The sequence below is a fragment of the Trematomus bernacchii genome, unplaced genomic scaffold (assembly GCF_902827165.1).
Source record: "Trematomus bernacchii unplaced genomic scaffold, fTreBer1.1, whole genome shotgun sequence".
Lineage (NCBI taxonomy): Eukaryota > Metazoa > Chordata > Actinopteri > Perciformes > Nototheniidae > Trematomus > Trematomus bernacchii.
The window spans coordinates 984,537-1,001,960 of record NW_022987577.1 but is presented as its reverse complement, the minus strand read 5'-3'; the positions used below and the strand labels follow the sequence as shown (position 1 = coordinate 1,001,960).

Sequence of the window (17,424 nt, the reverse complement as noted above, 5' to 3'; positions counted from 1 at the left end):
TCAAAAGATAACATTTCAATTACACAGACTATGAAGAAAACATCCGACAAGTAATCAGAAAGTATTTCAAATGTTTTGAGCGACATTCTGACACTTTTAGTACAATTTGGCAATTTGTAATACCTTAAAACAGCTCTCAAACGCCTCGAAACTGGACATTTGCAACCAAAACAATAACAAAACCCCTCTCATGTGCATGTTAGCCGCAGCGCTACGTAGCATTAATGCTCGGTTCCTGATTTAATTGCTGTCTGTGTCTCTGACGTCACAAACTAATAAAGTTTTTGTCCCTCAGGTGGGTCGGTTCTTCGGGGAGGTGGACGGGTCCACGATGGCGTCGCTGATCAAGATGGGGATGTTCAAAAAGTACGACAGGATAAAAGAAATGTAGTTTATAAACGTGAAGATAAGAGATGTCAGGAAGACTTAATACTCAGTGGTGTGAAGTAACTAAGTACATTTACTCAAGTTCTGCACTTAAGATCATATTGAGGTACTTTTACTTGAATATTTTTACTTGATGCTACGTTGTACTTCTACTCCACTACATTTACACTTTTACTGAAGTACAAGATCTGAGTACTTCTACTTTTACTCAAGTACAAGTCCTGAGTACTTCTACTTTTACTCAAGTACATGTTCTGAGTACTTTTACTCAAGTACAAGTTCTGAGTACTTTTACTCAAGTATAAGTTCTGAGTACTTCTACTTTTACTCAAGTACAAGTTCTGAGTACTTCTACTTTTACTCAAGCACAAGTTCTGAGTACTTCTACTTTTACTCAAGTACAAGTTCTGAGTACTTCTGCTTGTACTCAAGTACAAGTTCTGAGTACTTCTACTTTTACTCAAGTACAAGTTCTGAGTACTTCTACTTTTACTCAAGTACAAGACATGAGTACTTCTACCTTTACTCAAGTGCAAGTTCTGAGTACTTCTACTTTTACTCAAGTACAAGACCTGAGTACTTCTACCTTTACTCAAGTACAAGATCTGAGTACTTTGACTTTTACTCAAGTACAAGATCTGAGTACTTCTACTTTTACTCAAGTACAAGTTCTGAGTACTTTTACACAAGTACAATATCTGAGTACTTCTACTTTTACTCAAGTACAAGTTCTGAGTACTTTTACTCAAGTACAAGTTCTGAGTACTTCTACTTTTACTCAAGTACAAGACCTGAGTACTTTGACTTTTACTCAAGTACAAGATCTGAGTACTTTTACTTTTACTCAAGTACAAGTTCTGAGTACTTCTACTTTTTCTCAAGTACAAGTTCTGAGTACTTTTACTCAAGTACAAGTTCTGAGTACTTCTACTTTTACTCAAGCATAAGTTCTGAGTACTTCTACTTTTACTCAAGTACAAGTTCTGAGTTCTTCTACCTTTACTCAAGTACAAGTTCTGAGTACTTCTACTTTTACTCAAGTACAAGTCCTGAGTACTTCTACTTTTACTCAAGTACAAGTCCTGAGTACTTATACTTTTACTCAAGTACAAGTTCTGAGTTCTTCTACTTTTACTCAAGAACAATACCTGAGTACTTCTACCTTTACTCAAGTACAAGTTCTGAGTTCTTCTACCTTTACTCAAGTACAAGATCTGAGTACTTCTACTTTTACTCAAGTACAAGTCCTGAGTACTTCTACTTTTACTCAAGTACAAGTCCTGAGTACTTATACTTTTACTCAAGTACAAGTTCTGAGTTCTTCTACTTTTACTCAAGAACAATACCTGAGTACTTCTACCTTTACTCAAGTACAAGTTCTGAGTTCTTCTACCTTTACTCAAGTACAAGATCTGAGTACTTCTACTTTTACTCAAGTACAAGTCCTGAGTACTTCTACTTTTACTCAAGTACAAGTTCTGAGTACTTATACTTTTACTCAAGTACAAGTTCTGAGTACTTCTACGACCTCAGTCTAAAATAGATTAGAAGTATTTTTAAACTCATATTGATGTTTTAAATCGAAATGGATACATTAAAATACCAAATGAAGGATTATAGATCTTGTGTACGTCTGGAGATAAATACGAGATGTTTCTGAAGTGGCTTTTACATGTTTTTTGTGTTTTTGTTTATTTGTTTGTTTGTTTGTTTTTTGCAGAGTGTCGTTGTTTGACTACCAGGCGATGTGTAAGGTCGCCCATCACCACGGGCAACAGTGCCCGGCCTCTGCTCAGCGTGAGTTTAAACATTTATTATTTGGTTTAATTATTGTTAAGAAATATGAAAAATAAATGTTGTAATTTATTATCCTGGGGGAAATGAGTGTTTTGCACTTTTACTAAAACAAAAGATAATTTTTTTTAATAAATATATTTATACAACAGCTAAAGATAAGAAGAATATCTAATAATGAAAGGAAACACATATAAACACATAAGATCAATACAAAAAGTTATATTAAAGGTCACCTATTATATAAACCCCTCTTCTTCATGTCTCTTCTTTACATCAACATGTGTCCCCTCTTCTTCATGTCTCTTCTACATCAACATGTGTCCCCTCTTCTTCATGTCTCTTCTACATCAACATGTGTCCCCTCTTCTTCATGTCTCTTCTACATCAACATGTGTGCCTCTTCTTCATGTCTCTTCTTCATCAACATGTGTCCCCTCTTCTTCATGTCTCTTCTACATCAACATGTGTCCCCTCTTCTTCATGTCTCTTCTACATCAACATGTGTCCCCTCTTCTTCATGTCTCTTCTACATCAACATGTGTCCCCTCTTCTTCATGTCTCTTCTTCATCAACATGTGTCCCCTCTTCTTCATGTCTCTTCTTCATCAACATGTGTCCCCTCTTCTTCATGTCTCTTCTTCATCAACATGTGTCCCCTCTTCTTCATGTCTCTTTTACATCAACATGTGTCCCCTCTTCTTCATGTCTCTTCTACATCAACATGTGTCCCCTCTTCTTCATGTCTCTTCTACATCAACATGTGTCCCCTCTTCTCATGTCTCTTCTACATCAACATGTGTCCCCTCTTCTTCATGTCTCTTCTTCATCAACATGTGTCCCCTCTTCTTCATGTCTCTTCTTCATCACATGTGTCCCCTCTTCTTCATGTCTCTTCTACATCAACATGTGTCCCCTCTTCTTCATGTCTCTTCTTCATCACCATGTGTCCCCTCTTCTTCATGTCTCTTCTACATCAACATGTGTCCCCTCTTCTTCATGTCTCTTCTTCATCAACATGTGTCCCCTCTTCTTCATGTCTCTTCTTCATCAACATGTGTCCCCTCTTCTTCATGTCTCTTCTTCATCAACATGTGTCCCCTCTGTGTAAAGAGACTCTGAAAGTTTCAGGAACAAAGATTCTCTCTCTTTTTGATCCATTTTTATAAAAACCTGTCTGAAAATGAGCTGATCAGATTTTGGCCACTTTATGATGTCATAACGATGTGTTGTCTTGTGTAACCATTAGCCAATCACCAACCAAGGTAACCCCCCCCCACCTTATCACCTGAATCTCCTCCTAGAGCACCATTAGCCGCGTTCACACCAAAAAGAGCACTTCATCTCGGGAACTTTTACCCCCATTTTTAGTGCCTGCTGAGAGATGGTACTTTCCTGGAAGAAAAAAGTGCCCCAGTTCTGATTGGCTGGGCGAATTGCAAACCACGCCCCCGTACAACTCTGAAATGTTTTGTAGAGCCGCCATTTTGTTATCCTCGCATTAGCATTATTAGCATTAGCATTCTCCCAGCGCACAAACGCAGCGAGACTAACTTATGGCAACACAAAATAAAACATGGGAGCGGTGGAGATGAGGAGGTGTCGGCGTTCTGGCGATTTACTCTGAAGGCTTCAGTAGAAGCTGCTGGGAGTCCCAGCAGCTTCTACTGAACTCCGGGGACTTCCGGCCGGGGACTTCAGGTGGCAGTATACGCCGTGAAGTGGTTTGCGGCCTGCCAGTAAACCCAAAGCAGAAGAAGACGAAGTGACGTCAGTGGCTCATTTGCGTAATCTTCCCTCAGGGAATTTATTCCGGTGTGAACGCGATCTGTACTAAATGCCCTGGGGTAATAAGTGCCCACACTAAATACGGCAAAGTACTTGGTGTGAACGCGGCTATTGTGTTCTTTGTAACCAAATATCTCTCAGAGGGGCGTGGGGAGGGGCTCCTTATTTTCATCTAAAGTAACAGCCAGAGAATCAGCACTGTATATATCTGAGAGCTGTGATATATTGATGAGAAACAGTATAATAGGGGACCTTTAAAATCAAAAGTTAAAGTAAATTGAACTAAACAAAATCCAATAAAATATAGTTTAGAAAATGATGTTTTTTTAGTTTTGGGTTATTTTGTTCATATAAACAGCAGTTGCAGGTTATATTCAACTCAGTAAAAGGTTGAAATATGTTTAATTAAACATAATTTAATAGCAATTCTGGGACATTTTATCTTCTAAGTTGTTGATGTTTTTTTAAAATATATGTTATTGACACATTATTTTTTGACACACTTTTTGTGTTCTCAATTTGTCTTGACATATAAAATAAAAACATTCCTCATCGTGTCAAATGTATAAATTCCACTTTATTAAAAACCAGATTCAGATTTATTTAAAGTGGACCTATCATGCTATATTTAAATGATATATTGTAGGGCCATACCTATATAAGGTATATTTATACGTTTCTGTTTTCAAAATACCAAACAGATCATGCATTTTAGCCATGCCTCATTTCGCTCTATGTGCTGTTTGCTGTCTACGGGTCTGATTCTGCTGACCACGCCCCCTGCAGGAGAGGGGAGACGTGCTCTGATCAGCTGCTGGGCTGTCAGAAGAGGGGGAGAAAAAGAGATCTCCGTCCTCCGTGTTTTATTATATAGAGTCGTTATTCATTTGTTTTAAAGCTCAATAAATAACAAAGAAGACCTTTGACCGGCACTTTTCTAATTTTGTCCGGAAGATTTAAACTTTAACGGACATCTTGACCGGCGAAAGAAACTGAAACTGAAACTCTAGCGCACGGTCCCCTCGTTCCTTGGAAGAGGCGGAAAGGTGGGTGTTTGTCATCTGCTGGTGGACTAACCGGAGAGAATTACAGTGCTTGCCTCGACGGGGAGGGATTGCATTGAATTAAAGCAGCGGGAGCAAACGCTTGCCTCGGGGAGGGAGAAAGAAAGCCACAGCGGAGAATAAACAGAAGGGTAACCATGGCAACTATGGGCGGGAAGTCTTCTTCGCTGCTTTTGTGGCAGACTACAGCGCCACTTACAGGCCTGGCATATGTACTACAGCGTCTCCAGCGCTTTCGAACGGCAATGGCCGTGGCTGTCTCCTCCTGATTGGTGGAGTTGGCCCAATAGCCGTAGCGCCACCGTCCTGACGTCAGGACAGTGTTCAAATCTGGATCAGTTTTTATCAGATCCGTTGCAGCCCCTTTTTTAGAGATTTGGGTATGGAGGAAAATAGAGAGGGTTGTGTTTTCTGACACTTGGTGAGTTCCCTGGAACACCGGGGACACATATTCATGTATAAAAGACGTACAAAAGTGCATTTTGCATGATAGGTCCCCTTTAAGTAATCTTTGTGTTTCTCCTTCAGCCGTTTTACGCTGTCGCTGCGATCCTCCGCTGGATCCTCTCCAACGCTCTCATGTGAGTTTACATCTGTGTGTGTGTGTGTGTGTGTGTGTGTGTGTGTGTGTGTGTGTGTGTGTGTGTGTGTGTGTGTGTGTGTGTGTGTGTGTGTGTGTGTGTGTGTGTGTGTGTGTGTGTGTGTGTGTGTGTGTGTGTGTGTGTGTGTGTGTGTGTGTGTGTGTGTGTGTGTGTGTGTGTGTGTGTGTGTGTGTGTGTGTGTGTGTGTCTGGGTTAGGTGTGTGAAGACATTGTGATGTTTGTCATTCATTCACTGGATGCTAAATTAGAAGGTGTCTGTTTTGGTTAAGTTCTCACTTTTTTGTGTCTGTCTGTGTGTGTGTGTGTGTGTGTGTGTGTGTGTTGTGTGTGTGTGTGTGTGTGTGTGTGTGTGTGTGTGTGTGTGTGTGTGTGTGTGTGTGTGTGTGTGTGCGTGTGTGTGTGTCAGGTTCCTGCTGGAGTTTAACTTCTGCGGCCTCTGGCATTCTGACTACTTTGTGGACGGTAAGACATTTAAACATTATACACGTGTCACATATTTTACTTTAATTAATCAATACAATCTCGATACATAAGTCTTTCATTTAAGTTAATATACATAACTGTCAGTATCAAATATATACTTAAAGTAAAAGTACTCTTTGTGCAGAATGGATTATGCATTAATAAATAAATGTCTATATAATGAATTATTGTTGCTGAGGAGGAGCTGGTATTCTGCTGGTTATATCACATTCTGTATATTATTATACATCATTTATACATCGACTTATATTCTGCATTATTCATCTAAATGTGCATATGAACTCATGAGTTGTGCGGTGTGCAGTGCAGTAAAACAAACAACAACATATTCATAATAATAACTTGGATTTATTTAGCGCCTTTCCTGAAACCCATGGACGCTTTATAATAAGAAGAGAGGCCATGGGGGGGGGGGGGGGGGGGGGGGGGGGGAATAAGAAGATAAATAAACAACGTTGTAATATTTCCTCCTGAGAATGAGTTAACTAAAAGTATGAATTACCAGAACATTAAAATATCGAAGTTAAAGTGGACCTATCATGCTATATTTAAATGATATATTGTAGGGCCATACCTATATAAGGTATATTTATACGTTTCTGTTTTCAAAATACCAAACAGATCATGCATTTTAGCCATGCCTCATTTCGCTCTATGTGCTGTTTGCTGTCTACGGGTCTGATTCTGCTGACCACGCCCCCCTGCAGGAGAGGGGAGCCGTGCTCTGATCAGCTGCTGGGCTGTCAGAAGAGGGGGAGAAAAAGAGATCTCCGTCCTCCGTGTTTTATTATATAGAGTCGTTATTCATTTGTTTTAAAGCTCAATACATAACAAAGAAGACCTTTGACCGGCACTTTTCTAATTTTGTCCGGAAGATTTAAACTTTAACGGACATCTTGACCGGCGAAACAAACTGAAACTGAAACTCTAGCGCACGGTCCCCTCGTTCCTTGGAAGAGGCGGAGAGGTGGGTGTTTGTCATCTGCTGGTGGACTAACCGGAGAGAATTACAGTGCTTGCCTCGACGGGGAGGGATTGCATTGAATTAAAGCAGCGGGAGCAAACGCTTGCCTCGGGGAGGGAGAAAGAAAGCCACAGCGGAGAATAAACAGAAGGGTAACCATGGTAACCATGCGCGGGAAGTCTTCTTCGCTGCTTTTGTGGCAGACTACAGCGCCACTTACAGGCCTGGCATATGTACTACAGCGTCTCCAGCGCTTTCGAGCGGCAATGGCCGGCCGTGGCCCAACCCCACATTCCCCTGATAGGTGGAGAGTTGGCCCAATAGCCGTAGCGCCACCGTCCTGACGTCAGGACAGTGTTCAAATCTGGATCAGTTTTTATCAGATCCGTTGCAGCCCCTTTTTTAGAGATTTGGGTATGGAGGAAAATAGAGAGGGTTGTGTTTTCTGACACTTGGTGAGTTCCCTGGAACACCGGGGACACATATTCATGTATAAAAGACGTACAAAAGTGCATTTTGCATGATAGGTCCCCTTTAAGTTAAAGTTTTATTTTGGTAATTGTCCTTAAGTCATTAATCACCTCATCACTGCTCTGTGTCTCATTTATAAACACTCTGTTTCAATATGGCCGCCTCATCTTCACCATCATCATCATCATCATCACCATCATCATCACCGTGATCCATCTTCATCCAATCAGCCAAGGCCGGCTATCATACCAGTGAGTACAGTGTGTGTGGTGGGGGGGGGGGTGAAGACATTGTGATGTTTGTCATTCATTCACTAGATGCTAAATTAGTAGGAGTTTGTTTTGCTTAAGTGCTCACATTGTGTGTGTGTGTGTGTGTGTGTGTGTGTGTGTGTGTGTGTGTGTGTGTGTGTGTGTGTGTGTGTGTGTGTGTGTGTGTGTGTGTGTGTGTGTGTGTGTGTGTGTGTGTGTGTGTGTGTGTGTGTGTCAGGTCACAAGACGAAGAAGGTGGACGCGCTGCAGCCCTGCGACACGGCGTACCCCGGCTACATGTACGACTCGTCGGTCAGAGAGGCAAACAGCCTGATCAAGTGTGGACGCTGCCAGAAGTACGACACACACGCACGCACACACACACACACACACACACACACACACACACACACACACACACACACACACACACACACACACACACACACACACACACACACACACACACCTGTTTAACTGTACATAGTGGGTGGTTTTCACACTTCTTGACATGTAAAAAAGCTACTATACGATATTATGACTTTTAGTTATAAGATTTGATTGGTTAATTGCCTGTTTCAGGATGTTTATTGATTGGTTAATTGGTTAATTGCCTGTTTCAGGATGTTTATTGATTGGTTAATTGGTTGATTTCCTGTCTGTTTCAGGGTGTTTACTGATTGGTTAACTGTGTGTTTCAGGATGTTTACTGATTGGTTAATCTCGTGTTTCAGGATGTTTACTGATTGGTTAATCTCGTGTTTCAGGATGTTCGTGGTGCAGCAGATCCCTGACAGTAATCTGATTCTGGTCGTGGCTCAGGCGGACTGCGACTGCTCCCGTCAGTACGGACCCATCCCGCTGGAGCCCAAAGAGATCAAATATATCCTTTAGTCCTCAAACACAACACCTACAGCGCCCCCTGCTGGACACACACTGCACTGCAGCAGGGACACAACAATATACAGTAGTTTCTTTTCTGTAAAAAGGGGGGTATATATAGTGGTTATTTGCTGAGTGTTCTTTGTGTAATTCCTCATTTTTCACCAGTTTTTGGCAATAAATACTGAAGTCCAAGGTTCCTTCAAGAGGGAAACATACAATACACTTAAGAGAACAACAAGAAGAAATTGAAATCAAATACTGTAAGAGAATGGTGTAAGAGACACAATGATGGAAGTAAATGCAAATGAAGTTAAGTCGAGTAAATGAAAGTAAAAACAGAATGTAAATTAAATACTGTACAGTGTATGTGGGACTAATAAAGGATTTCTGATTCTACATGCATGTCCTTTTAGATTAAATTAGATTAGATTGAAATGCATTGTATTGTGTGCAGAGTTCAGGTACATGCCATGGTTGTGTTTTCCCTAACGTCAGTGAACATAACGCCACAGTGAAGTGCAACAGGATGAAGTCCCAGAAGGTGAGGAGGAGACCGGAGTCCTGCCACGCGTACCACCCCAAGGTCAGTGTCTGACATATTGATACTCTATTACATGTACAACATATTAATAGTATGTGAGAAAACTGGAGGAAAATTCATTAAAAATATATTTATCATTATTACTATACTTTGTTTCTTTCACAGTTTTCTTTTAAGTCAATTTAAACTTACTTTTTTCATTTATTCATGTTCTTCGACATACTAAACTATGACTCACACGTTTTATGAATTTTACATGTTTTTCGACATACTATTCTATGACTTTTTCATGTTCTCCGACATACTATACTATGACTCTTATGGCGCATTTCCACTACAGCGCGGAGCTCGCTTTAAGCGTGCCGTGCCATGCCCGGCCCGGCCCGTTTTTGGTTGCGTTTCCACTTGGCGTAGTACCGGCTATCGGGTACTATTTCACAGTTTTTCTGGCCTCATAAAATCGAGGTTCTTTCCGGGCCAACAACCAGGCTGAGTCGGGCTGAGTATGCTAAACTAGAGAGAGGAGCGCTGGCTAGGGGGCTACAACTACAACAAGATGGACATATTTGACCGTGATTTAATTGTAATACACGTTTCAAAATGATGCCGAAGTAACAACATACTGATACCGGTTAGTAAAAACCATGAATTAATGCTTTGACAAGTCTGCAGACAGACGGCAGGCGAAAAACCTTTTAAAATGCGTGTTTTCTAAATGGAGATTGGCTAAGCTAACGCAGTATATGCTCTGACCGTCCACACTCACAACAACGGCCTACAGACATAAATAAAGCAGCGACTGTATTCTCCATGACACAGGCAGTCTGTGGTTTGTACTTGTTTAACTTTTGTCTAGTTTCTGAACAGATATGAGGAGCTGTGAGCTCTGAGTGCTAACAGCTAACGGCTGTGTTGTGTTTCTGGGGTTCTCATTGAAGATGACGTCACGGCTCCGCCTACACTGCGTTACTATAGTTACTACCCCAGTTCCTAAACTGTAATGGAAGCGCAGCATGAAGTGAGCCAGTCCTAACGAGGCCTGACGAGGCCTAGCCATACCGAGCGAGGCAGAGCGAGGCCGTGTAGTGGAAATGCGCCATTACATGTTTTTGGACATACTATTCTATGACTCTTATGTGTTCTCCGACATACTATACTATGACTTAACTTGTTTTTGACATAACATACTTTGCCTTTTTTTACATTTCCAAAGGTTAAACATACTAGCTCTGACTTGTTCTTATTTTTTTATTTCTCTGACACGGTACACTAGTAATTGTTCATATTTTCTAACATACTTAACTCTATTTCGACAAAGTGCACTATGACTTATTTTGTGTATTTTCCACAGTACTTTTCCTCGTAGCAAAGTATTTCTGAACTGCAATAAATACAAACAAATACAGATCAGAGTAACTCTTCATCACGGCTCACAACCACAGTGACAGTTTGTTTATTCAGTCAATACAACCCTGTGCATAGATAATGAATAAATAAACACTTTAAAAGAGTAGTAATTCTTATATAAATGGAGATATCTGTTGAACTCTTCGGTCTAAATTCTCAGGAAAATGCTAAGGAGTGCGGCGGCGTGGCGGCCATCTTCCCATCTCTCTGCATCCTGTCGTCTTCTCTGCTCGCCTCAACGCTGCTCCGCCATTGGACGTAAACGGACCAATCAGGAAGCAGGATAACCAAACGTCCAGCAGGTAGCCGGAGGAACATTTTCACTTTCCTCCAGAGACAACAGGACTCACAGCGGAGGATTTAAAGGGCTATTCCTCTTCTTTTTATTAAGACTTTTCCTGGACTATTAACTAAAGAGGAACAAGGAGGCGTCACTCTGATGGAAATCTGATAGACGGACATGCAGCTCGTGTTGCTTTACACTCAAAGAATGTATTATCTGTGTAGCTTTTTTTGATACAGAAATATTGTACACCAAATAGACTTTTACATTCAAAACATTAACTTTTTTTCCCATGAGGTCAACAGGACACTCAGAGGCCAAAGCTGTTATTTATACCAAATGATTTAGTGGAAAGCAGACGTGTGTTTGTGAATTAATCTCCTGAATTTATCCTCAGATTAAGTGCAGCACATCCAGAAGATTTAATACAAAACACACTTTTAGATTTGTATAAAACGCATCAGCCCCGTGTCACGCTTTCAAAGAGATTTCCTATAAATGAAAGAATCCTCTTGACTTTCAACGGGAAAAATAAAGACATTTCCAGATTGTTTTTGTAGTTTTCAGGTAAAAATAAGTCTCTGATGAACCTGAATCTGGTTTGAAACTTACATTTAACGACATATTTGTATTTATTGGTGACTTATAACCAGTGGTGTAGTGGGGATTTTTTTACTGGGTGGACGCTATTTGAATTAGGTCATCCCAAAAAATGCCACAAGTGCGCACGCGTGCAGTGCACTCACGAAACGGGATGCATTATTCCTGGCGCTCTCTCTCTCTCTTTCTCTTTCTCTTTCTCTTTCTCACACACACACACACACACACACACACACACACACACACACACACACACACACACACACACACACACACACACACACACACACACACACACACACACACACACACACACACACAGTGCTGCCCCTCACACATACAGACTTCAAATCAAGTTGCATAAATGCTTGAGCTACGTCATTGCAAATAAGCAGACAGTGCTGCTTCTCTCCCTCTCCCACTCCCACTCCCACTTGCAACTGATAACACTGGCAATGATTTTATATTTATCAGACTCCAGTGGTTTGACATCTTTTCTGTCACATTTCTGATATAAGTATGAATTGTTAATGATCCATAAATGCAGCTTTTGGGTATAAAATTGAATTAAATATGGTGATTAAACATGCTGGAATTATTACATTTGATAACAAACCCTCTTTGTAAAAGGTAAAGATTTTTAGTGGGTTTTTAAGTTATTTTAAATTAGTTTTTTTTACAGATATTTAAAGAAACTTATTGGTTTTATAACCTGGTTTTATTCTCTTAATTGTGTCTGACTAACTCTGTTGTAGAGAATCAGGAAACATGTCTCCCATTAGCTCAAAATGTGGAAAACATTCATTTCTATTTATTTTGGCCTGTTTTTACAGTTTGTTTCCCCACTCTCTACAGAAAAGTACATTTGTATTAATATTGCAGCTCCTTCATTTTAAAACTGTACTCTGTCAGATTTTGATATAAAGAATATTTATTGTTCAGCTCTCTTTGTTTCCTGATGTTTCACATTTCACAGATTTAATACATTTATACAGAAATGTCCCTGTTTCTATCATAACGTGATAGAACACAGACGGTGTCACAAAGTTCATGTTACCTGGTGTGTGTGTGTGTGTGTGTGTCCTAATTGGTATTGTATGCAGTCACTAAAGTGATGCTGTGTTCAAAGACACACGTTTAGCTTGAACAGCTTCTTATCAATTAGTAGAACATCAATGCAGTGATGTCGCCCCCTGCTGGACACCTGCAGTAACAACACCAATGTGTTTTAAGAAGAAACCTATTTTATTCTTTATTTTAGCTATCTCTGTTTTTGGTCTGTTTTTGTTCCCCCTTCAACCCAAGACTTCTAGCTCAGAACAGCTCAGATGGATGATTTGAATCTTTGTTGATTTGTGAGTTTTGTACGAGGAAAAACAAAAACAAATGCAGTTTTGGCTTTTTGTCCCTTTGGTGATTCCATACATTTAACAAGCATCACATGAAACTAATACGAGTGGCTTTACCTCTACCAGAGGGGAGAAGTACTCAGATCTTGTACTTGGGTAAAAGTATAAGTACTCAGATCTTGTACTTGAGTAAAAGTAGAAGTACTCAGATCTTGTACTTGAGTAAAAGTAGAAGTACTCAGATCTTGTACTTGAGTAAAAGTAGAAGTACTCAGGTCTAGTACTTTAGTGGAAGTACTCAGATCTTGTACTTGAGTAAAAGTACTCAGATCTTGTACTTGAGTAAAAGTAGAAGTACTCAGATCTTGTACTTTAGTGGAAGTACTCAGATCTTGTACTTGAGTAAAAGTACTCAGATCTTGTACTTGAGTAAAAGTAGAAGTACTCAGGTCTTGTACTTGAGTAAAAGTAGAAGTACTCCAATCTAGTTCTTGAGTAAAAGTAGAAGTACTCCAATCTAGTTCTTGAGTAAAAGTAGAAGTACTCAAATCTTGTACTTGAGTAAAAGTAGAAGTACTCAGATCTTGTACTTGAGTAAAAGTAGAAGTACTCAGATCTTGTACTTGAGTAAAAGTAGAACTACTCAGATCTTGTACTTGAGTAAAAGTAGAAGTACTCAGATCTTGTACTTTAGTGGAAGTACTCAGATTGTGTACTTGAGAAGTACTCAGATTGTGTCCTTGAGTAAAAGTAGAAGTACTCAGATCTTGTACTTGAGTAAAAGTAGAAGTACTCAGATCTTGTACTTGGGTAAAAGTAGAAGTACTCAGATCTAGTACTTTAGTGGAAGTACTCAGATCTTGTACTTGAGTAAAAGTACTCAGATCTTGTACTTGAGTAAAAGTAGAAGTACTCAGGTCTTGTACTTGAGTAAAAGTAGAAGTACTCAGATATTGTACTTGAGTAAAAGTAGAAGTACTCAGGTCTTGTACTTGAGTAAAAGTAGAAGTACTCAGGTCTAGTACTTTAGTGGAAGTACTCAGATCTTGTACTTGAGTAAAAGTACTCAGATCTTGTACTTGAGTAAAAGTAGAAGTACTCAGATCTTGTACTTTAGTGGAAGTACTCAGATCTTGTACTTGAGTAAAAGTACTCAGATCTTGTACTTGAGTAAAAGTAGAAGTACTCAGATCTAGTTCTTGAGTAAAAGTAGAAGTACTCAGATCTTGTACTTGAGTAAAAGTAGAAGTACTCAGATCTTGTACTTGAGTAAAAGTAGAAGTACTCCAATCTAGTTCTTGAGTAAAAGTAGAAGTACTCCAATCTAGTTCTTGAGTAAAAGTAGAAGTACTCAGATCTAGTTCTTGAGTAAAAGTAGAAGTACTCAGATCTTGTACTTGAGTAAAAGTAGAAGTACTCAGATCTTGTACTTGAGTAAAAGTAGAAGTACTCAGATCTTGTACTTGAGTAAAAGTAGAAGTACTCAGGTCTTGTACTTGAGTAAAAGTAGAAGTACTCAGATATTGTACTTGAGTAAAAGTAGAAGTACTCAGGTCTAGTACTTTAGTGGAAGTACTCAGATCTTGTACTTGAGTAAAAGTACTCAGATCTTGTACTTGAGTAAAAGTAGAAGTACTCAGATCTTGTACTTTAGTGGAAGTACTCAGATCTTGTACTTGAGTAAAAGTACTCAGATCTTGTACTTGAGTAAAAGTAGAAGTACTCAGATCTAGTTCTTGAGTAAAAGTAGAAGTACTCAGATCTTGTACTTGAGTAAAAGTAGAAGTACTCCAATCTAGTTCTTGAGTAAAAGTAGAAGTACTCCAATCTAGTTCTTGAGTAAAAGTAGAAGTACTCAAATCTTGTACTTGAGTAAAAGTAGAAGTACTCAGATCTTGTACTTGAGTAAAAGTAGAAGTACTCAGATCTTGTACTTGAGTAAAAGTAGAACTACTCAGATCTTGTACTTGAGTAAAAGTAGAAGTACTCAGATCGTGTACTTTAGTGGAAGTACTCAGATTGTGTACTTGAGAAGTACTCAGATTGTGTCCTTGAGTAAAAGTAGAAGTACTCAGATCTTGTACTTGAGTAAAAGTAGAAGTACTCAGATCTTGTACTTGGGTAAAAGTAGAAGTACTCAGATCTAGTACTTTAGTGGAAGTACTCAGATCTTGTACTTGAGTAAAAGTACTCAGATCTTGTACTTGAGTAAAAGTAGAAGTACTCAGGTCTTGTACTTGAGTAAAAGTAGAAGTACTCAGATCTTGTACTTGAGTAAAAGTAGAAGTACTCAGGTCTTGTACTTGAGTAAAAGTAGAAGTACTCAGATATTGTACTTGAGTAAAAGTAGAAGTACTCAGGTCTAGTACTTTAGTGGAAGTACTCAGATCTTGTACTTGAGTAAAAGTACTCAGATCTTGTACTTGAGTAAAAGTAGAAGTACTCAGATCTTGTACTTTAGTGGAAGTACTCAGATCTTGTACTTGAGTAAAAGTACTCAGATCTTGTACTTGAGTAAAAGTAGAAGTACTCACATCTAGTTCTTGAGTAAAAGTAGAAGTACTCAGATCTTGTACTTGAGTAAAAGTAGAAGTACTCAGGTCTTGTACTTGAGTAAAAGTAGAAGTACTCAGATCTTGTACTTTAGTGGAAGTACTCAGATTGTGTCCTTGAGTAAAAGTAGAAGTACTCAGATCTTGTACTTGAGAAGTACTCAGATTGTGTCCTTGAGTAAAAGTAGAAGTACTCAGATCTTGTACTTGAGTAAAAGTAGAAGTACTCAGATCTTGTACTTGGGTAAAAGTAGAAGTACTCAGATCTAGTACTTTAGTGGAAGTACTCAGATCTTGTACTTGAGTAAAAGTACTCAGATCTTGTACTTGAGTAAAAGTAGAAGTACTCAGGTCTTGTACTTGAGTAAAAGTAGAAGTACTCAGATCTTGTACTTGAGTAAAAGTAGAAGTACTCAGGTCTTGTACTTGAGTAAAAGTAGAAGTACTCAGATATTGTACTTGAGTAAAAGTAGAAGTACTCAGGTCTAGTACTTTAGTGGAAGTACTCAGATCTTGTACTTGAGTAGAAGTACTCAGATCTTGTACTTGAGTAAAAGTAGAAGTACTCAGATCTTGTACTTTAGTGGAAGTACTCAGATCTTGTACTTGAGTAAAAGTACTCAGATCTTGTACTTGAGTAAAAGTAGAAGTACTCAGATCTAGTTCTTGAGTAAAAGTAGAAGCACTCAGATCTTGTACTTGAGTAAAAGTAGAAGTACTCAGGTCTTGTACTTGAGTAAAAGTAGAAGTACTCCAATCTAGTTCTTGAGTAAAAGTAGAAGTACTCCAATCTAGTTCTTGAGTAAAAGTAGAAGTACTCAGATCTTGTACTTGAGTAAAAGTAGAAGTACTCAGATCTTGTACTTGAGTAAAAGTAGAAGTACTCCAATCTAGTTCTTGAGTAAAAGTAGAAGTACTCAGATCTTGTACTTGAGTAAAAGTAGAAGTACTCAGATCTTGTACTTGAGTAAAAGTAGAAGTACTCAGATCTTGTACTTGAGTAAAAGTAGAAGTACTCAGATCTTGTACTTTAGTGGAAGTACTCAGATTGTGTCCTTGAGTAAAAGTAGAAGTACTCAGATCTTGTACTTGAGTAAAAGTAGAAGTACTCAGATCTTGTACTTGGGTAAAAGTAGAAGTACTCAGATCTAGTACTTTAGTGGAAGTACTCAGATCTTGTACTTGAGTAAAAGTACTCAGATCTTGTACTTGAGTAAAAGCAGAAGTACTCAGATCTTGTACTTTAGTGGAAGTACTCAGATCTTGTACTTGAGTAAAAGTACTCAGATCTTGTACTTGAGTAAAAGTAGAAGTACTCAGATCTAGTTCTTGAGTAAAAGTAGAAGTACTCAGATCTTGTACTTGAGTAAAAGTAGAAGTACTCAGGTCTTGCACTTGAGTAAAAGTAGAAGTACTCCAATCTAGTTCTTGAGTAAAAGTAGAAGTACTCCAATCTAGTTCTTGAGTAAAAGTAGAAGTACTCAGATCTTGTACTTGAGTAAAAGTAGAAGTACTCAGCTCTTGTACTTGAGTAAAAGTAGAAGTACTGAGATATTGTACTTGAGTAAAAGTAGAAGTACTCAGATCTTGTACTTGGGTAAAAGTAGAAGTACTCAGATCTTGTACTTGAGAGTAAAAGTAGAAGTACTCAGATCTTGTACTTGAGTAAAAGTAGAAGTACTCAGATCTTGTACTTGAGTAAAAGTAGAAGTACTCAGATATTGTACTTGAGTAAAAGTAGAAGTACTCAGATCTTGTACTTGGGTAAAAGTAGAAGTACTCAGATCTTGTACTTGAGTAAAAGTAGAAGTAATCAGATCTTGTACTTGAGTAAAAGTAGAAGTACTCAGATCTTGTACTTTAGTGGAAGTACTCAGATTGTGTCCTTGAGTAAAAGTACTCAGATCTTGTACTTGAGTAAAAGTAGAAGTACTCAGATCTAGTTCTTGAGTAAAAGTAGAAGTACTCCAATCTAGTTCTTGAGTAAAAGTAGAAGTACTCAG

The 17,424-nt window shown here is 38.8% G+C and overlaps 1 protein-coding gene across 1 annotated transcript in view; it reads left to right on the top strand.

The window, feature by feature from the left end:
• The window catches only part of LOC117479802 (voltage-dependent calcium channel subunit alpha-2/delta-4-like), a 97,981-nt gene extending 86,858 nt beyond the window's left edge, over positions 1–11,123 (top strand). The window contains 10 exon segments of the mRNA XM_034126886.1: positions 296–366; positions 2,108–2,156; positions 2,158–2,184; positions 5,562–5,614; positions 6,042–6,097; positions 7,784–7,804; positions 8,043–8,160; positions 8,572–8,687; positions 9,190–9,272; positions 10,798–11,123. Coding sequence (XP_033982777.1) covers positions 296–366; positions 2,108–2,156; positions 2,158–2,184; positions 5,562–5,614; positions 6,042–6,097; positions 7,784–7,804; positions 8,043–8,160; positions 8,572–8,687; positions 9,190–9,272; positions 10,798–10,899 — 696 coding nt within the window. The 3' untranslated portion in view covers positions 10,900–11,123.
• Positions 11,124–17,424: the final 6,301 nt, after the last annotated feature.